Source organism: Solea solea, chromosome 15 (genome assembly GCF_958295425.1).
Source record: "Solea solea chromosome 15, fSolSol10.1, whole genome shotgun sequence".
Lineage (NCBI taxonomy): Eukaryota > Metazoa > Chordata > Actinopteri > Pleuronectiformes > Soleidae > Solea > Solea solea.
The window spans coordinates 22727736-22752225 of NC_081148.1; the positions used below are offsets into that span (position 1 = coordinate 22727736).

General features: G+C 39.1%; 1 protein-coding gene across 1 annotated transcript in view; it reads right to left on the bottom strand.

Annotated features, from left to right (window-relative positions):
• Nucleotides 1-24490, bottom strand: part of sorcs3b (sortilin related VPS10 domain containing receptor 3b) — a 63261-nt gene that overhangs the window by 31166 nt on the left and 7605 nt on the right. The window contains exons 2-5 of the mRNA XM_058652186.1: nucleotides 11329-11396; nucleotides 3302-3401; nucleotides 2982-3140; nucleotides 1716-1789 (exon numbers count right to left, since the gene is read on the bottom strand). Coding sequence (XP_058508169.1) covers nucleotides 1716-1789; nucleotides 2982-3140; nucleotides 3302-3401; nucleotides 11329-11396 — 401 coding nt within the window. The remainder of the gene's footprint in view (nucleotides 1-1715; nucleotides 1790-2981; nucleotides 3141-3301; nucleotides 3402-11328; nucleotides 11397-24490) is intronic.

Sequence of the window (24490 nt, forward strand, 5' to 3'; positions counted from 1 at the left end):
CCTAAAGTGTTTGTTTTGACAGGAATTAGCCAATTTCAACAGGAAGTAGCCACATTTTGTTGTTCAAGCACAGAAGAAATTGGCTTGGTGGCACAGACTGCACAAACACCACCTTTGTCTCCTTAATTCTGCCATGAATAAATTAAGTAAACTAAACATAATCCACTACAATCATTTAAAACCAATTTATAAACTTGTTTATAAAGCCAGGTTTTCAGCTGCTTTTTAAAAGACAAGGACCTTGAGTACGTGGAATTGAGTCGAGGGGCCATCGCATACACATACACATAATATGAAATTAATCAGAATCCATATAAAACCCGAAAGGGAGTTAACGAAGGGATGCTTAGATCTGATGGGAGAGAACCCAGGTGCTGTTTTATGTATGGGCAACAAACATGTTGCTATTGTCAAATTTGTTGTCATGCATTGGAAATTTATGTTCAAAAGGTCAAAAAAGAGCATGAAAAGATCAGCCTAGGATGACTGAGAGGCTTTAAAATGTGTGGTTACGGGAAAACAGGGGCAGAGTTTTCTAGGATTCAGCTGAAACTCTGTCGGACACCTGCAGGGTCCGAACTGATGCTGGCTTGCAACAATAAAGTTCTCTTTTTTCTATACAAACCTTTGTTCTATCGCTTTCTGCACCATCATCTCACCACCTGTCGTTATTTAAAGAGGGGAGATATGTGCTCTCGTCAAGTCTGCAGAGGGTCAAGCTCCTTCTCCTACAAATAAAACTACTGCAATAGTCGACGCGAGATGAGATAAAAGCACGTTGGATCATTTCTAATTCAGCCTTTGACACAACAGTCACAGTTTGGAAATGTTACGCAGGTGACACCAAGATCTTGAAGGTTTTGGCTGGACAGACCGCAAGCGATGCATGTCTGTAAAGACGTAAATACCGTGTGCTGTTGGTTCACAAACATGACCTCACATGTGTCTGCAGTTTTTGACGGCGAGTGCAACACATCGCGCCGTGGAATGGGCTGCTAAAGGGACGTCATTACTGTGTGAAACCAGGAGAAGATGGTTTTATTTTCTTGTAAATGAGTCAGTAAAGGATCTGCAGCTCTATAGCGGCACATCATCTCAAAAGCATTAATAGAGGAAACAACAAAGCAGGGGAGGAACATGAACTATTCCCATAAATATGCACTAAAGCAAAATGTGTGTTATTATGATGTGGCTGCACCACTATTTTGAGGAGAGAAAAAAAACAACAATAATATAATATAATATGCGTGAAGCAATTGTTTTCAGAAGCACAAACAATGCGTTGTGTTTCCTACTGACGCTTATACCTGCCGCACCCATCTTATTTTTCAAATGTCTCGCTATTCATGCATGTGGACAAGATGTCCTCCAACCGATGTCCTTTCATCACCCGCTAAAAAACACAAGGGTTTGACACATGCTCCGGCAAAGCGGGATAAACAGGCCCACATCAATATTCACCGCATTGTGCCCGAGCCGTCGAGATTGCTAAATGACAGCGGCAACAAAAACAGCACGGGGGAAAAAAATGAGCAAAAAATAAAAAGTTGACGTGACATGGATGAGGAGATCGGATTTTTTGACAGGAGGTCGCCGGATCCTCCGAACAGCACAGGGTCACAAACACTATCATTATGCAAATCGGAAAAAAAATTCAATCACCGTACAAAGGAAAAAAAAAAAAGTTCAAAAATACATTTCCGACATAATCGTACCAGTAGAATCGGCCTGGCATCACGTTGTCGTGGACAAGCTGCCACTTCCTTCCAAAGTCCAGTGAACTGTACAGCTGCAAGACAGAAGAAAAAGGTCATTAAATTGTTATTGTCAGGAAACTAACATACGACTTCTATGTATGTTTCTATTTAGTGTATAATCACTCCTTTTGTATGTACTCGGGTCAAACAGCATGCTTTGTTTCTACAGCAGCAGGAACGGAACTAACCAGATTGTGTGTACAAACTAGCGCACCATTCATTAATATGCATTTGTTTCTTTCGATATATGTGTCTCATTTTAATCCAACCAACATCAGTGTCACCACGGCACGCACACCGCTGACCCCGATAAGTCACCTGCTACATCTGAAGCCTGTCAAGCAACCAGGACAGTTATGCAATTACCACAGAGGCGTTCCTTGTATCTAAAGATAGACGTGTACATGGAGGTGGGCGTGGCTGGCAGTCAGCAGGAGGAGGAGGAAGAGGAGGAGGGGGGCGTGGCAATCAGGTGCTCTGTTTCTAATTATGCTCTTCCCTTGACATGCAGTACCAGAGGGATGTTTTACTTTTACTGATGTTTTTATACAAACTGGACACGTGTTCCTGAGAGGCAAAGACAACAGCCCCTAATGTCATATGTTAATGTTGATTATTTTTGTGCGTCAGTGGAAAAAAATTCACCCTGGCAGCGAGCCCTGTTATAGTTGTATAATTGCTCAAAAATAAACAAAATGTGTCCTCAAAATAAGGTTTTTACACGTATTTGCTTTTTTTGCACTGCCCGAAAAGGACAAACCACGTAGCCAAGAATGTATATTTCACGTTTTAAAGCAGAATCTCATGTCACTAAATGGCTCTGCCAACATAATCCCAAGTCTTAAATCAACAAAGGCTGAAAGTAAAGGCTGGAAAGTATTTCAAAAGGGTGTTTACATTCCATTTTTTGGGTGTTTGAAGACCATTGTAATTCCCCCGACACACTGGAAACAAAGGAGGGAACGGAGATTGTTGCAATATGTCGCCTTACCATTAGATGTCACTATTTCTCACACACTGGACCTTTAGTAAGTGACACCCCAGCTATAATCACATCCACATACAGTAAAAATACTCAAATATAGCAGCAAATATAGTTAAAAAAGAAAGGTAATAAATAAAAAGAAACGTGCGTTATGAACGCCAACCTTAATATTTTAATATAAGCAATCACACACACCATTATTTATAACATAAATATCGTGATAAGTCTCAGGTGTTTACCTTGCTATCGTGACTGTAGCCTAGAATCCAGTTCTCCTGCGTCGGGTGGAAGAGCATGCTCAGGATGTTGAAGTTGACGGGATATTTCTCAAAGCTGGCTCCTTCATCTGAGCTGATGAGCACGGCGCTCTCTACCTCCGGGTCACTGAGCATCATTATCTAAAGTACAGCAGGCCACGCGGTGCAGGGATGTCGCCCGGGATGAGACGATGGAGAGAGAAAGAGAGTTGTTTGACGTTAATTTGATGTCAACGTTAAGCTTTTAAGAAATAAGAGATGAAGCATGAGTGGGAAATAAAAAAATAAATAATACTGCTGACCTTCTGCTTGTTGGTTGGGCAGACATACAGGTAACTTAAAACTGTCCTTGAACCCACTCTGTCGTTGAGTTTGTTGTAGGTGCTTCCATAATCGGTGGATCTGGTGGGAGAGAACAAAATGAGTCTGTTTGATTAAAAAGAAAAATCCATCAAAGAGCAGAAAACCTGCTCGGAACAGATTTTAAAGCACTCTCTACCAGTTTAGCATGTTTTAGTCCATTAACTGCAAATCAGTTATTCTATACATGGCTGCATCTGCAAAGTATACCATATGTGCTTAGATTGATTTTTCTACCATTCACGCAGGCTGTGAAGAGGGGATCAACTGGCAAAAAGCAGTGTATTTTGTTTGTGTTGCACAACAAGAAATGTGTAACACTGTTGCCGATTTTTCCATGATACAGTTCTAGTTGTAGCCCTCTACTCGAGTTGACTCTGCTCAGTCAGCCGCATAGCTTTCCTCCTCAAGATGGGCGGAGCCGTCGTAGCACGGCCGCGACGTTGTTTTACACGCGACACAAAGTGTAACTGAATCATTACAATCAGTCACTTAAACAGATTTGTTCGACCGGAGCACAGACTCCGTCTGACACAGCCTCTGATCTGAAATACAAGTGAACGGGTTGTGATTCGGCTCACGATTGTCGGATGTTGCTAAATACAACCAGACTCCTCTGTTAAATATTGAGATTTGGCTAAATGTTGGCGATTAACGCACGTTTTCAGGATTTTTAACTGAGCTAGAGTTCGTCCATGTTTGCTTTGATGCTTGTGTTGTACGTCACGCTCATGGCTCTTCAGTGGCCGGCAGTCTGTTGACGTCACATTTCAGTACTGATTGAACTTGGTTTTTTTGGTTCGTTTTTTTAGACGACACTAAGTTTCCCTTTACCTTTTTAACCAGTTTCTGCGTGTATCTTCCGCCTTCCTCAGAACTGTGACCTGATGTTAGGTGGTGATATTACAGAGGCGTGATCTTCCTGTCAGATTTGACAGGTCGACCACGCCTCCTGCGGTTGCTCCCCCAGTCACTGCCTAACATCAAGTAACAGTTCTGAGGAAGGAAAACTTCCTGTTACATTTTAGTATCGGCTTAGTTCCCTTGCAACCTCGTCAGAGCAGGTACTAAGAAAACTGAGTCGTCGAGTTGAGTAGAGATAGAACTGTATAATGGAAAAGCCAAGGTTGACCAAAGTGTTTTATAGGTACAGCAGGAATATAAAGCAAAACTAATCGTGATAAAAATACACTCAAAATCTGTCCGTGTGTGTGTTGTTTTCAACATATTTGTGCAAAGTGTGCCGGCCGTGACACGCTCAATCAATAACGGTGCATGGACAATAAACACGCGCAGCCCGTCCTCGCTACAGCCTCACCAGAAATCCTAGACAGTTAAATTAATTATCTTCCGTATTTTTAATCAATGCAAACACGGCTAAGAAATTACACAGCACCTGCGAGGTGACGGTCTCTCTCTCCCTCGCTCTCTCTCGCTCTCCCTCTGTGTGCTAAAACCTAGATATTATAAAGCATTAAGGTGGAAAGTGGGACAGATGGCATCCCATAAAAGCAGAGCAGTTTAGGGATTCATTCATTCATTCATTCATTCATGCATTGTGTTTTCCAAACTTCTCATATGGGGGACCCACTTTTTAAAGATGATTAACTATTGTGACCCAATTTATGGAATATAAATCGTGACAAGCGCAAATTTATGCACATTGTAACGTTTCAAACTTTCTTTTTTTCTTTTTTTAACTGCCATTTCTGCAACACCTCATTTTGGATCACGGCTTCATTTTATTCACTCATTCATTCATCCCTGACTGCTGAGGAGAACTGGAGCCAATCCCAGTTGACAATGAGTGAGAGAAGTCTCACACAGGCCTATGCGGCCCACCAATGACATAGTTATAATCAAGTTATAATTTCATTAGTTTTGTATGTTTTTTTTAGGTAATATATTCATTTTGTGTATCAGTCCATATCAACGGAGACACTTTTATTTTGAAATTCAGGGAAACCGCCCTACTGGTCAGACTAGATACTCCTTGGCGCCCAGGTCATATGAGTTTGAGAGCCTTGCTGGAGACAGAACGCCACATTTTCACAGAGTCAACAGAGACAAACAGCTATTCATGTTCATAATTGACACCTAAAAGAGTTCAAGTCTCCATTTAAACTAATTTGAAAAGTGAGAGGAAGCCAAACTAAACATGGAGAAAACTCACACGTACATGAGCAGAACCGACTCCACACTGAGATCTGGAATCATCGTGACAGTGTGAGGTGACCGTACCGACCCCCCACACAACCAGCACCTCCACGTTTAAAAATATGATTTGATGTGCAAAATTAAAATAAAGTTGTAAAAAAAAAAAAAAAAACCTTGACCGACTCAGATGCTCAACTATATTCACTGCAAAAATTAGGATTTTTAAAAACGAGTGAAAATGTGGCTTCTTATGTTTGTTAAACAGGTGGTTTGATCCCGGAGCGTTTACATTATTATTATTCTGTACAAACACAGACGAACATTCAAGGACTTTGGTCCACACTAAAGCGAGTAAAACAGTTTGTGTATTTCAGAGCAGAGAATTTAGCAGAATTGCATATGATTTGAAATCAATTTTTTTTAAACACAACTACTTTTTTAATCATTAAAATTTGGTATGGTGGTTAGTAACACATGTTTCTGTGGCATGACAAAGTTGGACATGAGATTTTTATCACTTTCAAGGGATTTTAAAGCAGAAGTTTCCTCCGACAACAGTTTTCTTTGCTTATGACCTTGATCTTATAGCCTGTACTTTCTGACTATGTAAACCTCCTGATTCTGAGGACTCCAGGTTGGCAGCACCTGATCTTGCAAGGCTAGTTTTCCACTAACAGACAATAGGGGGCAGTGGAGACAACCCTCCAATCTCCCCCGCAACAAGACATTTAACCCTCACAATGACTCCAAAGCTGTAAAAATCCTCCATAGTTCGACTTTAACAGATTTGTTACTTGGTTCTTAACCTAAAACAGGCTAAGCTACAAGAAAACCTCGATACATTCAAACACGCTGGTTTGAGGACGCACACATGCATGTACACAGGTGACAAGAACATGCAAATGTATCATGGCTGCATGTGAAATAGAGAGATGAGCAAGCTGGTGAAGGTGAAGCAGCAGCTGAAGTAAAGGGAACGGGGGGGGGGGCGGTGTTTTGTTACACTTTCATGACACCCAACAGTTTACACAATGGTAAATAATTGGTGACAGTAATGTATTTGTGCCTGACAAAGGTAAGGAAGCACTGAAATGCTAATGATGTCAGCGGGAGCGTAAACAATGCAGCTTCCAAAATATTCCAGAAAACAAATTGGCCTTGCAAATATTTCATGAGGAGAGGAAATGCATTTCACACGTTTGTCAGACGACGAGGATCCACAACAATTCACACAAATGTTTTAGCAACATTTTTGGGAAGATTCTACCGTCATCGTTGTGCAGTAACGTTTTCACATACGGCGGCAAATCCCCCTCCTGCAAATTCTCTCGCTACTCTACAGCTCTCGTAGATATGGATATCAAGCAGCATAAAGCGGGTGACATTCTGCATTACTATGAAGCTTGACACCTTCATTAGGCAGTTTCAATGTGAAACCACAACACCATTCAGCAATAAAGCACCTCTGACAAGCACAGTATGCAAAGTAAACATTGTCATTACAAATGTCAGGCGAGCCTTTGCAGCCTGAGTTTCCAGACACGCTGATGTGTAATGAAAGCCGTGGCCGCCTCCGAGGTAGAAACCCAAATTATGAACTTCGGGAATGTTGTTTTTCCAATAACGGTCATCGTTAATATGAGTACATTAAACATTCAAGTGAATTTTGTGCCAAAACACCCAACAAGGGATGAACATATTGTTACATCCCATTATGTACTAGAAGCTGTTTGAAAACAGTGAGGCAGGAATTTAACCGTGTTCTTTTCAATCCCCTTTCAAACAGGATTTAAAAAAAATATTGAATTAACGCTTGTATGGCCTTTTTTATTTTAGTGGATTCAACCATTTAGTTACATCCTCTTTGTGGTCTTTTTAAGCAAGGACAGCATAATTATGCAACAACACATAAGCAAGAATAACACAGATTCAAGGTGACATACAGCACCTGTATGTTGTACAAAGGGTATAAAGACAGAAATGACTTCAGTGGCTTGTATTTAAACCATATTTTCATAAAAAAAAAAACACATTTCCCTCACATGACAAGGGTAGATGTGTTTGTCACTCAAGTCTGATTTCTCCCCACACACAGTCCACGCTCTCAGTTCTACCTGAGTGCCTCCAAATGTAATTTCACCACATAATTGGATAGATATGCGGAGTCTGCTATCGTTGTCTGTGCATTAATCTGAACCGTTCCGTTGTTGACTTTGACTTACCCGTAAACACGTTTGTATTTGCACCTAAGTACTGCTCTCAGACGGCATATCTGTCTGTGACTGCGGAGGTGGGAGAGCGTCTCTTAAAGGGGGCGACACGTGAAGACGATTATTTCATGTGTCATCAGACACTGAGAAAACATGTGAAATTGAAATATTGGCTTCACTGAAGTACGATAAAAATGTTCATTTGTGGGCCACACAGTGTTTTGTTGTTATGGTCTGTTGCCAGTCCAACACAGCAGGCTGCGGCTATGAGACGTTAACAAACCTAAAAGAGCTTTAACCCTTTAATACCTAAGCCTCAAAATGTCCATCTGGAATTTTTTGCTTATTTTAATCATAAAAAGGACCAGAAAATGTTTGCTTTTGTCCATTTTTCCAGAGTAACTTTCAATATCTGGCAGTTATTTACAATTTACTGCATGATAATATGGTGTATTAACAATTTAAAATGAAGAAAAACAAAAAAAAACAAAAAACAATTTTGCGTGTTAAATTTGAAATTTCAACAGTATGAAACATATTTACAAACACATTTGTTTGAGTCTTTGTCTCAATGTCCAAAAACAGGCCAAAAAATGGAAACTTATGTCCAGGTGTTTTTCCAACTCTCTCCTCTCTGGCGACACAGACACTGATTCACCGGCTTCCTGAAACACTGCAAGTGAAATTAATATTATAGTAATATAGTAATTGACGTGTAACTTCTCAGCTTACAGAAACTTCTGAAATTTCTTCAATAGCACAAACCGTTGTGAAATGTGGTCATGTGAAGTGTGCTTGTGATACACTCAGTGTTAAAGGGTTAAAACCCCTCTGAAGAAGAGCAGATATACAGAGAGCAATTTATAATAGACAGAAACGTCTTTACAGTCCATTACTGTTGTCCTCTCTCATCATGTGAGATCTCTGTGATGCTTCTCTGGAACAGACGCACTTTGGCTTTCAATCTCTGTCTGCCGGTGTGTGAAAATCAATTAAACAAATAAAAAAATACAATTTACTTAACGTTCTGTTTTTAAAATATTAAATGGGCTTGCACCTCCACCACTGAGTGAGTTTGTAAAGAAGAAAGACAGCAGCAGCAGCAGTAGTAGTTATCGTTTAACGAGGGCAACAAGCGGAGGAGCAAACAGTTTTCTCAGTAAGGGTCTCCAACTAAGGAATAGTCTTTGTGTCGATATTAGAGAAAGTATAAAATATTCAGTTTCTTTAAAACTAAACTTAAAAGACAAACTTGCAATCATAAATTACCAACTTGCCATATCTTTGTGCTGCTTCTTGATAAGACCTAATCATGACAGTACTTGGAATTGTGTTATTATAGCATTGTAACACCTGTATCGTATCTTATTGTATCGTATCGTATTATGTTGTACTGTATCGTATTGTATCGTGTTGTACTGTACTGTACCATACCGTATCGTGCCGTGTCGTATTGTATCATATCGTATGTATCGTATCGTATCGTATCGTATCGTATGTAGCGTATCGTAAAAGGCCACAGGTGAAAATTAGCTCAACTGCTAAGTCTGGTACATTTTACATTTTAGGGTTAAATGGAAATGTTGATCAATGAACACTGTCCCTAGGACGCAGTAGGACGCAATATATCGATATTTTATCTATCACAGTATTTATTATATTGACGGAATTGTGAAATACACAAAATATTACTTAAATATGATAAAAAGTCACTTTATAACACTTCTTTGCCCATATTTATAGGCTATTTTATTGTTTCTAACTCAAACAAATATACATCATATAACATTAAAAAGCCAAAGAAATAAGCGGGGTATTGGATTTTAATCATTATAATACAGATAGAAACAGTAGATATTTTATTTTGATAAGTGCAAACATCTCAAGAGAAAAGTTTTCATTATCGAGATATTATTCATAAGCCAGCCTCACAGCAGTATTGATTTGATTTCAATAGCTATCAAATTATAAAAAATATCCCCATGTTGCCCAGCCTTAGTTTAAAGTATATAAAACTAAAACAATTTTGTGTTGAACTTGGATTCCAGTAAACCATTTTACCACGAGTGTTACACATATTTTACATGCTGTTATTACATTGGGAGTTTTCAGAAAAAGCAGCAGTCATCCCCCAAACACACTTGACTCAACGCATGTTCAGATACTTTGTGCGAGTCACCCGTCGATCTGCACGTTGCAATTGGGCCACCAACAAAGGCCTGCAGCTGTAGTCATAAATCATTTATTGTGCGTTCACCAAAAAAAAAAAAAAATCATTCACACCTGTTCCTTTTCATAACGTTCAAATTTCTGCATTTCCAAAACCCATCCTAAGAGCCTTTTTGCAAGCCCTGCGGTGCACTGTAATTTACTCAAAGGTGCCAATGTTAAGCAGACACCTCGATGATGGAAGACCTCCTGTACACAATATGGGGTTTCACAACATATCAAGTCAGGTGTAAATCTTTATGGCGCCGCTGGTGAAACAGATATTAATTTGAAACTCTATGCTTGGCAGACTTAGGGTCTCCTTTTCCTCGTGTATTTCAGAATGAAATTAGTTCTCTGCAGGCAACGGGAGAGGTGAGAAAAAGAGGCATATCAGAGGCCAGATTGGCCTCCGTGGTGTAATCCTTAATGAATTCCATTCTTATTTATGACCTGACAGAGCTCTCCCCTCTCAGTATGTACTGACTGCTATACAGTAGTAATAGCACTTCAAATACTTCTAAAACATAAAGTTTATGGATGAAAATCAATCGAAAAACCTCAGTCAAGAGAGGGCGACATTCATGCTGTCACTTTTTACCTTAAATCTGGATTTTTGGACACCTGAGAACATCATCATTTCAACGTTTAGAAAAACACTGATCAACATTTTCTGACATTTTATGGACCCAACATGTACACAATTATGAAAATAATCACTGGAAGAGCAAGACGTCCGACACAAGAAACAAACCGAACAATGCCAAACTACAGATCAGTTAAAAAGACTTAAAAATCCTGAAAACATTCGTTAATCTCCAACATTTAGCTAAGGAAATGTCCGAGATCTCAATATTTAACAGAGGAGTCACTGCTGAAAGACAGCGATCATGAGCTGGGTCACAACCCGTTCAGCCGAGAGTTAGCCTGAGGAATGGCCATTGTACTTTCTGCTATGTTAGTATAGATTATTCTGTGCTAAAACGCTTGTCGGGAATTAGATTTTTTTGTTTGTTTGCCTGCTTAAAAAGGCAATTTTAAATGTAAATGTTCTATAAAGGATGGAATCCCACAGGTACGCTGGAATTGGGAAGGTTCTAAAGCTGATGTTTGACATATCCAAGTTTAAACTTGTCTTTCATGTGCTTCAATTCTTCATTTTCGCCTGCTTCATATCTTTTTATCAGGCCCCAGTTCTCACTTGACTGTTCATATCCCAGCGAGGATGAAAGCAATAAATCACACTTAGTGTAATGCAACCATTATGAATATATTACTCTTATTGATTTTAAGGGATGCACTTATGCACCTTCATAAGATTCTTGCAACAACAACAACAACATGATCTTTTTATGAACAGGGAAGAAAAAAGGGGAAAATAGCAAAGGGCTCACCTCCAGAGGGAGCTCTCAGTAACAGCTCCCAGGTTGAAGTCGTACAGCTTCGTCAAGATCAGGATCACCTGCAACAAAAGTAGTGACAGACATATTTAGCCACCTGTCAAGGTCTGCGCTAAAAAAGCCTGTTTCCTCTCAAAGCATATATTATGCATCTAATGGTGTGGAATGAAGACGACAGGCATGTCTGTTACATCCTGTGACTAATAAATATCAGCCTCGTACAGTATGTCATCACGTTGACAAGAGATCGTTGTGTTGTCAGGAGACGTCAGTCAGCACGGGGGAAAAAAGCCATGCGGTCTGTCAAGAGTTGTGTCCGTATCTCATGTGGAATGATACTTACATGACAGTAAAATCTGAACATAATTGTTCAGTGAACAATGAGGCCAGATGCAGTTAAGTGGCTGCACCACATCAGCCTCTTTCATTCCCCTCTTCTTCTTCTTTTTTTTTTAGAGATAAATTTTACCTTCAGAACAGTGACGTAGTTTAGCAACATTAGACGGAACATTCATTAAAGAAATATGACATTTGTTATCCAGAAAAATCTGTCTTAATTTATGCAGTCTGCACATTTCACACTGCTACACTGTAAGAGAAAGCAGAATTTAATTCAGTTTTCTTTGTATAGAGTAAACACTAGGCATCAATGGAGAGAAATAATGCTCAAAGATGTGCAGCCATGTGCCTAGACAGGCTGGGGTGAAATGGAAAAATGGGGGGACAGAAGAGAGGTGGGGAATTGGTTATGACATATTTATAGTACTACATTGTCCATTTATACATGCAGCAGCAGAGATTGTTGACAGAAATTAACTGATCTATTTTAATCATAACATAACAATGATGACAAATTATCTTTATAGTATTTTTATACTTTAAGAAACACATTATGTTTAATCTTCTGTACTGTGCTGTATGGTATTTTTGGTGTACTTTCATTGTTGCCATAGTTTGCCCAGACGTTGGTATAGATTTAATGTCACTTCTTGTTCTTCTTCTTGTTTGTAAAGACTGTAAGTGATGCAAATAAAAGTTAAATTTCGTCTTAAATACGTAACTGAATTTCTAACTGTTTGCAATCACGGCCAGTGCTAACCATTAGCATAATGCATGTTTTTTACCATAGACACTATGATGAGGTTAACCAAATACTAGGTTTTCCATGTTCTTGTATGTTTAGTTTAACTGTGTTTCTCTCAAAGCTCTTAAGCCAAGTTTTTCTTGGGATCCTATCGTCTATCTGCCGAGTTGAATGAGCAATCGTTCAGTTGCTTAAACTGTCTGTATCTTCAAATTTGTTGTTTTGTTTTTCAATGTCTTAGACACATTCGGTCAGATTGGTCCATTGTGGCGTCGCTCAGTCTCAGCAGCTCTGATTTTAAATCCATAATTGTAACAAAAGGACAGTTAATAATCTTCTAAACTCACTTTTCCCATATTTTGCATTAGATTCCGATGACTTTCACTATCATATCAGATATTCCACCACAATAAAATCATTTTAAAGTGATTCAGTGCTGTCCTCACCATCATATTTCCTCACTTCTTAACATCTTCATTGATGTTTATAATGATATATTACCAGCCATATGACGGTTGCTTTCATCGATTATGTGAAATCCTGTGAAAGTACTACATAAATAACTTATACTAAAAATATGTTGTCTTTCGTGGACATTCAAGTTATTATTTTGTTTTCTTGAGTCTACTTGTGTATTTTACACTAATTTAATTAAGTGTTTTATGGTATAAAAGGGCACAGCCCTGTTTTGGTTCCTCCCACTCATTTCTTTTCTTCCTCTAGTATTTTTAGTACTGTATGCATATGTATTCACATTTATTTCCCTCCCTCTAATGTGCAATAAGTAAAACAAATAAATTGCTGCAGAATCACCAACAAATGTTAATCTCACGCGCCGCTGTAAGACGTATTAGTTTACATTTTGGGAGACGTCCAGCTCCTGTTGGTCCGACCGCTTTTGCGTGTTGCATGTGACGAACGGTTGGACGATGTGTCTCTGAGGGAAAAAAAGAAATGTGGACCATAAAAAACCTGCCAAGGCACATGGGGGCAGAGTGAAATGGTGTGCAAACGCATTATTGTCACTCCAACGGCATTATAAATGACTTCCCATGGGAATGCTCGTAACTCTGTGTAGAGAAGGACGGGGTAGAAAGAGTGTGAGGCAGGGCATGAAAGAACGGAGAAGAATGATAGACACTAATAATCAAGCGGCAAAAATGCAGCATAATATAATTTTTTTTTTTTTTAAAGCCTGAAAGATAGGTCAGAAGCTCAATTACAGTGAGTTTTAGCACATTAACCTTATGGGACCTGACGGAGCGAGTCATTAAACCGAGAAAAGCCACACAAGACTTGGAGGAACAAAGACATGCCTCTGAGTCTGCTTTGAAAATGTTAAAAACCCAATTGACCCACAATTTAGCCATCAAACGGCCACGGTGCACGGCTGGGACTATCTGTGTTGCAGGTTAATTAACCAATCAAACGGAGAGATAAGCATTTGCATAACTAAATGCGCCATGTCTTCGAGGTCCAACACTGGAGTCTGAATCAATTTGGAGCGCAGACTTAGTTAAATGGCTGTGATGTTGGGCCTAATTGCCTGTTCTGAAAAATAGATACGAGAGAAAGACTCTGCCAAACTGTTGATCGTTTGTCTCCTCAGTTCTCTTCTCCTCACAACAATGGCTCGAGACGTTATAAAATACTTTAGGGCAAATTGAATGCGGAATCGATTTTATCAGCAGCTCGCTTCAAACCAAAGGGATTCAAATAGCATAGCAAATTAGCGGCGTGAACAAGTAGACAGCCTCCGTTTTATGGGTCTCAATCACTGAAAGAGACGCTAAGAACTTGAGATAAAGATGTAAAATAACCTGTAAAAATAGTCCCCAACTGTAAAACGTGACAGTAAATAGCTTCTCAGCAGCATCCGAGGTGTGTTTGCCACTGGGGGGGGTTGTCTTAGCTGTCAATGTGTTTGCTCGTCGGCTCATTAACAAAAGCTGACCCAGTGAATTGGGTCAGTGAGGATCTACCTCAGGGACCGACACACTAGTTAAGCACATGACTGTTTGGATGATTTGTCCCTAAGTGGATACGTCAAGAGTGCGTCTCCAAAAAAAGCCAGACGTCTTCAACAATATTGATGTGCATCTGTGGCGCGAGTCAATAGGGAGCAACTAATATACATGCAAACACTGCGAGAGAGAGAGAGAGAGAGAGAGAGGGAGAGAGGGAGAGGGAGAGAGGGAGAGAGAGAGAGCACACACGACGAGAGCCACACAAATGAAGCGGCATTAAACCCGAATTCTTCGAGTTTATGGCGGAGTCTTGCGTTTATGTAAATGCAACAAACAACAAACACAAAATGGCTCCCAGAATTATTTCAAGCCTCGGAGGTAAATACAATTCTCCATGCACATCATCGCTCACTTGCATACATGAAATTAAGTAAGGACCCTGGAAGGCCAAATGCAGTGCATTTATTCATGTTTATGTTTTATTGATGTGAGCAAAGAGAGCTTTGCCCCGGGAAAGTCAACCAATCATTTTTCAGATTGGCTCTCACCCTCGGAGGAGTTGGGTTTAGTCATCCTTTTATCCCAACACTCTATTCTCGTCTCTTTCTTTCCCTTTTCCTCCTCTCTTGCTTCCTTTTTTTTAATTTTCCACTTTTATTTCTCTCTTTTTAAATCAGGCCACAGAGAAGGTGCTTTTTTTCGTGTTTTTCTTTTTCTTTTTTAAATAAATATAATCACAATAAGGAGTTGTTTGGGGGAGATATTGATTGGTTTCGATGCGTGGATAAGCAGCCTCCATGGCAGCACAGCTGTTACTGCCATACAAATGTCTCGTCCATATAGAGCAGCAACTAATGATTATTTTCATAATTGATTCATCTGGTTGGTTATTTTCTCAATAAATCGAGGATTTGTTGGGTCCATAAAATGTCAGAATGTTGAAAAATGTTGATGGTGTTTGTCAGAACTGGAAATGACGACATTCTCAGATCTTTTGTATGATTTCTTTGTAAAAATGAAGCAATGAAACCAGAAAATATTCACATTTAAGGCGCTGAAAAATGAGTCATTTTAGTAATCGATTAATAATCGTGACATCCATGTACCTATGGAATTAGACTTGTGTCAATATTTTCACACACTTTTCACAAAGCACATAAAATAGGTACATACATGGATGTAGGGGCTGTAATGATTATTAACCGATTATTCACAAGCTTTTTGATTTTTCAGCTTAAATGTCTTAAATTTGAATATTTTCTGGTTTCATTGCTTCATTTTGCAAAGAAATCATAACCATCAGTTATGAAAATTATCATTTGTTGTTGCTCTATATGGACGTGACATTTGCAATGACCTTATGGCCAATCAGCAGGCCGCTTCCTTAGGCCCCGCCCCAAGGTCAGAATCGCAAACAAAAAACCACGGCGCAAAAAACAAGTGTATTTTCAAACAATAAAATACAATATATTTGAATGATTAAATGGATATTTTATTTATTTGCTTCTTTAAAAGTGTTCCATATGTACCTAAACATGTAGCGGCACATTGACAGAGAAACCACAATGAATTCTTCACTAATTCCCAGTCTGTTTTACTGTTGTGGTTTTATTCTTTCCTTTCTTTTTTTTGGTGAAATGCTAAAATATGTCAAGTGCTTCAGTGGGACATGAGAGGCATCTCGACACCGTGTTGGCGCACAGAAGATTTTTTGCAATTTATCTATGAATCACCAGTGTCAGAAGTGTAATTTGGCTGTTAATAAACTGAAATAGGCCGCTGCTGCACATCCACGCAGGTTTCCGTTGTGCTTTCTGACAGAACACTTCAAATGGAACCTGTTGCTTCTTCAGCGCCGCAGTAAAACATCATTAGGACGCCACCCCACAAACATTATTTCTGTCTAATTGGGTAGACCTCAGGATTGCTGCTTCTTTTGTGCTCCACGCCATGAGAACGTAAAAGAATACGAGAAATGCAGCCACTTTCATGTGGATCTGCCACTGTTTTTGAACCTTACCAGAGGGGGGGGGGGACAAGTGAAGGATCTAAATTAATTTCCAAGGGACCGACAAAGTTGAAAACAGTGAACGATGTGAGGCTCTTTGTGATAGCGGCTCGTGCTGAGTGAAGCGCCGACACACATCTCGGTTTTATTTACTTTTTTGCATGCGCCGGAAAGTTCACCGCGACACTGACGCACATTTACATCCTCATGAATACACACAAGCGTGTGTGTACTGCACTGTAGAGTAAAGACGTCCGTACGAAGAGACGTCTCCCGGGGACGGAGCCGTGTCAGTTCACCGTCCTCTGAGACTAAACACGGCATCGAAAGTGTTGGACGTGTCAACACTAATTAAATAATTTCTCCAATGCACAGGCCTTTATGATGAGACATGTTTTTTTCTGTCAGCTGTCTGGAGGTCTTATTGGATTTGAAAAGCTTGTATCAATTAAAAAAACAGTCCGTTTATGTTTAAATGCACAGATACGATGCATTTTGTGCAGTTTTTATAATGGAAAGTTTGACGGCCTATACAACATGATAATTAACAACATCAACAATACAAATAATAATAATAAGAAAAAAGAACACTAACACAAGCCCATATGTTGAAATATGTAGCCAACAAAAAGTTTATAAAACGTCCCTAATGACTCACAAGGTACTAAGCGATAACCTCAGTATCAATCAGGCTTCACAAATGAAACAAATAACTCTTAAATCTAAATAAATGAGCTTCCATACCATTAAAAACATGTCTTTTGAGCCCAAAAACCTTTGTCATAGATCAAATTAGTGCCATAAACGACTTTTTCACCCTTTCCATATGAAGTGCTGAACAAATTTATTAGACCACAAGAAAACTAAACATTTTATAGTTATTTATTTGACAAATAGCAAAGCAAATTCACATTTTCTAAACCCAAATTTGAGCCAGAAATAAATCAAGCATAATATTTAACCACCAAAACAAATATTTCCTGTTCAGGAACGCAAGTTAATAACTATAATTTGACATCTTAATCAAGAAATAATAATGTGTTTTACTATTTCCTCTGGTTTTTTTTTGTAAAACTGTACATGATAATTATATTTTAGCATTAAATATATAATTTCAGTTAAAGAGCTTCTACAAACCGGTGTATTAACCATTACAGAAACATAACAAATTATTTTGATAATTTCCAGTGCTGTTAATTTAGGGCAGTGGTCTTATCAATTTGTTAAACCCTGTATGTTCAGTATGAAAACATGATTCTCCCCTCATGTGATGCATGTGAGCATATCAACGGCAGTGTCCGTGTTCAAGTAGAACACCCGAAGAAGAAATTGTAATTATCAATACTTAATCAGACGCAACTATAAACGAAATGGGTTTGATCCACGTCACAGCACAGGGCTGAGGTGATGTGAGAGAGTTGACCTACAAGATGCAGGATTCTGTGTTTTGATTCAAACCAAATGTCAAATAGTGAACCTTGCGGCATTAATGAGACATTAATGAGGACGATAAAGGTGGCAGCACCTGGAGGGAGCGCACGCCAACATGATTTTCAGCTCCTTTTTTTGCAGTCGCCGACAAGTTTGATTGGCACACGACCAGCAGGTCTTTAAATGTTTCATATAAATGTTTAAAAAAAGGATTAAATACAGATCCACCGATGCGTCACAATCTCATTTAAAGCATCTGTGACAGCAAGTCTGTGACAACTCACCCCAACCAATCGGGGGCTGGGACTAGGGGATGTGGACCTGATCACTGGGTCATCACACAGAAGAGGGAGAAGGGAGAGGATTATAATGCCAAGACAATGGCAGAGATCACAGACAGCACTAATATAATAATGGATTAATGGTCAACCTGTACACATTAACCCGCAAAATGTCCGTCTGGACTTTTCTTTTGCTTATTTTAACCATAAAAGGGCCAGAAAATGTCCTGTGAGTTAAGTGCTTTTGCCCGTTTTTCCAGAATAACTTTCAATATCTGGCAGTTATTTACAATTTATTGCATGTTACAATAGCGTATTAAAAATTGTATTTCGAAAAACTCAGTTGTACATGAACACCACTTTTTGCATGTTAAATTTAGAATTTGAACATTATATAACATGTTTAAAATAACATTTGATTGAGTTTTGAAAAACTATGTACAGGTGTTTTTCCAGCTCTCTCCTCTCTGTTGACAAAGACACTGATTGGCCAGCTTCCTGCAACAGCGTGAGTAAAGTTACCGTGATAAAAACACATTGGCTTTGACGGGCAACTTCTCAGCGTTCAGAATCCGTTGGGATTTTTCCGCACAAACTGTGGCGTAATTGAGGTAATTCCGGTGTTTCCATTTTAGTAAGAATAACTCGGCTCTTCTCTCGTCTGAAGAGGCAAAGTTGAATGTGACTTTAAAGTGACATAATGTGTTCAACCTTTGGTCCATGGGCCCCCTATTTGACACCTCTGCCTTAAGGTATTACAGTATAATACCTGAACCACATCTGACATCTGACAAAACCTTGCTATATTTTAAGAACCCTGTATACCACTGAACCCCAGCAATACTATCAGACCTGACTGAGGGAGCATTTGTGTTTATACAGCAGCAGCACCTAATCAAACTGCTATCAACCTACAAACAAATGTTGTCATTTGTGAAGCCACACAACTTCATAACCACGGTTGGCTTTATGACGGTGACATTAGTTTCCCTGGATTCGATTAACCTTGAAAAAAAAAAAAACCTCATAACCTTCAGTCTGAAGTGAACGCGCTCCTGAAAGATCTCCGTTTGAAGTCCGCCCTCATACTTTACCCTGCCCTGCTACATCAGCAAGTATCAGAACACCCTCTGCCTCCGCATGCGCGAGCTAAACAAGAGAGGCGTGTGGATGTAAGTGGTCGGGGCTGCGCTTGAAATGGGACCGAGCCAAAGTCGTGTGGCGTAAATTGCGCAGCCGTCTGTCTTGCAACTTTGAAAGTCACAGAGCGTGGACTTGTCTTCAAACTGCATCAAAAGCAAAATCTAACGTCAAAGATCAAAGTGACATTGCTGCATTTATTCAGCTGACGTGCGTCTCGAGGAGAAAAAAAGTGGTCTGAAAGTGGACCTGGACCAAGTGGCAAGAGCCAGGACGACAAAATAGCGCAAATCCATGGAGGCTCGCTAATGCATCGTGGTCATTATCACACAACAAAAAACCTGGCATATCAATTTGAGCGCTGAGACTCCCCCATGTTTACTTCACTTCACTGCATCTCACCAGCACACAGATGCAATCATGTGGATGCAAAAATAAAAACCTCCTTCATTTGTTGTTAAGCTCATTATGTTCTCGACTTCATTAAGAGACGGAAGACAGGGAACCGAGGATAAATGAATCATTGGAGCCATTTGACAAGCGCTGTTTTCTTTAAAAAAAAAAAATGTAAAAAAAGAAACAAAAGGAAAACCTTATGTCACGGAACATTTCAAATGCACCACAAAAGGGAAAAATACGACCACATCTCCACAAACACCTTTGCTGAGCCAAATATACTCCAAGAAAAAAAACATAAAGGCAAGAATCTACCTGTGGTTAACGATTCATCACGACGCCAAACACAGACACGAATTGTAACTCGGATTAAAGAGTAAAAGATATTCATGCATCCATTAGCAATTATCTGATGCAAACACCTGCAGAGGAGAAGAAATACGGTATTAGCTGCACATTTGCATAAATTACTTAGAGGCTCGACGAGCGGCGAAGGCCAGAATCAAGATGCACCCGCGAGTGGGCGGCGAAATAAATAAATAAATAAATAAATAAATAAATAAACAAAACACGACAACTTGATTGTGGCTGCGGCGAGGACGTCTACAAAGTGGAGCACTTAGGGGCAAAGACAAACGTCTTTGAAGAGGAACGACGGCGGTCAAGGCAAAGCCTCAGTCTGTCCTCATCTTCTCCGAGGACCAAATTGATTGTTTGTACTTTTGTGGGTGAAAACATGCTCCGGGGAGGCTGCGCTCATCCACTAAAGCCCAGCTAAAGGTCCCCCCCACCTCCACCCCCACCACCACCACCACCACCCGTGCATTAGTCTGCTGTCTATATGTTTGCTCGTCCTCTCGACTCCCGAGCCTTGGTCGTATAACTCTGAAGCTCTGAGCTTGAGAGGTTTCGCCGATCAATTTCATCCATTAAGGGAGGGGAAATTAATGAAATGGGCTGCATATAAAAGGGGTTTCACTTCAAATCCCAGCTCCATTGTGGGGAGATTTTGTGGGCGAGTGATGTCTGCTGACAACAAATACACAATCAAATGTGGTGTTCGCCATTATTGGTGATTAAAAAAAACAGGACAGGGACTGGTGCACTTTCTAAAGAAAGGTTGTGGGAAAATGTCAGCGAAATAAGTTTAACCCTAAGCTGTGGGAATAATACACAACTCCTTATATGTATATCCTGGGGGCGTGGGCTTAAAGGTCATATACTCAGGCTTTAAAAAATGCAGGGGGTTTTCGTCTCCTTGTGTGTTGTTGAGTCAAAGTTGTGTTTCATTTTATATATCGCATTTTTAGTAGTGATATAAAGTAGCAATAATTGTGCAGAAGTCACAAAATAGACGTGTTTTTCTTTACTTATTGTTTTGTTTGTAAAAACGAACCAAGTGAACTTTGAAACTGTGACGTATTTCACAAATTTCACAAATTCAATCCTGATTTTAAATATTTTGAGTACTGTTTGCTCAGGTATGTTTATATAGTCGGCCAAAATGACCTTTTTTCCCATCAGATTACCTATATTGTGCAGAAAAAAAGGATATAAGACACTTCTTATACTCACACTGTGTATATACTATAATGTTTTAACATAGTAATGGAAAAAAAGCAGCCAAAATGGAGTAAATTGGAGCAAATCGGAGTACGTACAAAAATATGCACCACCCTTATGACATATATATACTGTATATATATATAAACATATATGTGTGTGTGTGTGTATTTTGATGTTTGTCCTACACTTTGAACAAAAAGGCGGAAACACAACACTCAAGGACAGATTTGATGGCAATTTTTAGAAGCCGTTTAATTGATCTGACACATTTGACAGAGCTTTATTCACATACCTTGCGATTGGAAATTAATTTGCTGCATCGCAAGTCGTGTGGAGAACAACAAAAATGACAACATTAGCATTTTTACTTTCACAGCCTCTGTTTGCTCATATTCAGTGCTTTTTTTTTTTTTATTCTAACCCTAATCCTGTGATTAATTAAAGCCATTGACTATAACAAGAGATTTCCGTTAAATGTTAAATGTAATAACAAGAAAATCTTAGGGAACATGAAGTTCTTATCTTAAATTAGGATCCCGGAGAACATTTAGCAGTGTAACACAATTTCCAGTCCCTTCACACACTCTTTGGCTCTTAATGGCTCGGCTTCTGCTTAAGGGAATGTCTGAGGTGGAGCCAATGGCTTGAGTGGCTCCAAATTGAGATTTGGAAGAGAAAGTCCTTCACCTCAGACCCAGTTCTCTGCCAACAGTGCTCAGACTCAGAATTTCCTTGTGTCACTTATTTGCTTTATTTCCTCTCGTGAATGGGCAGAGAATGGCTAAATCTGTGACGTTCACTTTTACACTGCTATTAATAACGTCAATAATATTAAAGTATTACTTGTTAATATTGTTAAGTATAATTTCATTATCCATTACACGAGTACTTGTTTGGTCTGTAAAAATGTTGAAAAATGTTGACCAAATCTGGAAATGATGATGTTCTCTAATGCCTTGTTTTGTCCACAAACGTCAAAAATGATTGAGTTTTATTTGGTTTATTTTCTTATAAGGAGCAAAGAAACCAGAACATGTTCACATTTAAGAAGCTGAAAAATCAGAAAACTTGTTTTAATTGTTGAAAAAATGCTCAAACCGATGGATGAAGCCCTAAAGTGATGATTTGAAGGGGAATCTGCAGTTTTGTACCTATTTGTGGATTTGTTACTTTAAATATGTTGAAATAATTGGAGGCAGTCAAAAAAAAGGAAAGACAATCTGGTGCTAGCCCTCAAAGTCCAGATATTTAAAGACTGCAGGACCACACTGTGCTTTCTGCTGCTGTAAAAAATGTAAATATGTCACTAAACATGTAGTCGCATGATAATTTCAGCATGCTTTTGCGTTCTATGATCTGATATTTTTATTATATTTTTAATCTGACGTTTTACTGTTCAATTTCCCTAGAATAAAGTAAAGTTTGGTTCATGGAATCACAGATTCATTAAAAGAATCACGACACACGGATGGATAACGTGACATTATGAGACTTTCCTTTCTTTTGTTTGTGCTTATTTTTGTTTTCTTGCTCCTTGATGACGAATAATTACAGAGACTGATTCATATTTATCGCAGTCTGAAATGTGATGTTTAACATCTGACCCAATCTCGACTTACAGCGTGTTCTTTTATATCGTAAAACGACAAACGAAAATGAGGTGGATTTTTATCCAGCTGAGCGAGACACAGAACAAACAACAAAGCAGCCGTGGCAAAGGAAAGGTAGAAATAATGAAAGACGCTTATTTAAACTTTGTGAACAACACAATTTGACTGCGAGAGTCACAAAGCACAGCGTGAAATCGGGAATTAAAAGATTCTGGAGTGAAATGGAGGACGAAGTAAAGCTGGAACGCAATTAGATTTCTTTTTTGTAGAACTGAACGTGGTGAAAAGAGATTACACATTACAATCATGACTTTTTGGGTTGATGCCAATTAATACTCTGTGCACTCAACAAACGATCAAACGTCTGAGAAATATTTTCCTAATTTCACGTAACGCTTTTGTTTTTATTTCTGAGTTCCAGGACATTCATTGAGTATTCTGGGTTTTTTTCATTGTGTCATTGTTTTTGTGTATTTAGGGGTTTTCCATCATCTCCATTGATTACACAGTGTGTGTTTGTAATGCATGTGAGCAGATGTGCGCATTCTGAATAAACCAATATACTCCTGTCACTGCAAACTACCAAGTGAAACCAATGCAATGTTTTTTTTATGTTTTTTGAACCTGGAATTCCTGCTGATACCAATATCAGTGGTGTACTGTACTTTACTTTGCTTTAAACGATTTAGCTGTTAATGCGGCCTCGTTAAGACTGCAGCCCAAATCTGAACTTTAAGCATATCCAGATTGTTTGGAGCTTGATTTTTTTGGCAGTCTGGACAGCTGAAAAACACATGAGATCTGATTTTTCAAATGGCTTAAAATGCGATTTTACAGATCGGTTTCAATCTGAACGTCTCGGTTGCTCAGATAAGATTTCAAAGTGTCTTCTGCATCACTCGCAGCACAGGATTCACCTGTTCAGAAGATATTAGAAGGGACATACCGAAAATAAATCCATATAATACCTCAAAACCAAGTACAAAGAAATCAAGGACGGGAACAACAATAATTTTCTTTAGACTACTTTTTCCTGGCCTGTATCTATAAAAATCCATGTGGAAGACTTAGATGAGACAATGTCCATATGGACACACGCAGAACTGGATCTGATCACTTGCAATATGTAACGTGAACAGTTGGCCAGGAAGTGGTGGAAACATCTCTCTTTCATGTTGTCTGTATCCAGCTTGTACTGGAAAAACCGATTTGTCCGATTATATTGCAGCAATTAACTTCCTGTTACCGTTGTTATGGTTTCATGACAGTCGTGTTTGCCGCCCGCCATAAAAGTAAAGAAGTAACTCTAACCCTGAGCCCTATAAACTGTATGTATCTTATATATCTTATCAACACTTGGTTTTCCACCATGGATCAGGTGGAGACATGTGTCACAATACTGGTGTATTCACACAAACTGTATGCAACAACAAACTCAACAAACACATTTGGCAGATGTGATAGCCGTTGGTGGAGGTAAGTAGCTGTTAACAGAGACGTGTAAGCAGTTTATAATATTTCTAAAGAGATGATGATGATAATGTGCCATGTCCACTGTTGGGTGCGCTTTTTCCAACAAAAACACTTGTGTAACAAGTAAAACAAACTTGTCTGAGAGCTCAGTTTGTTGCAGAGTGTTTGCCTAATGCTAATTGTGATTCTGATATTTGCAT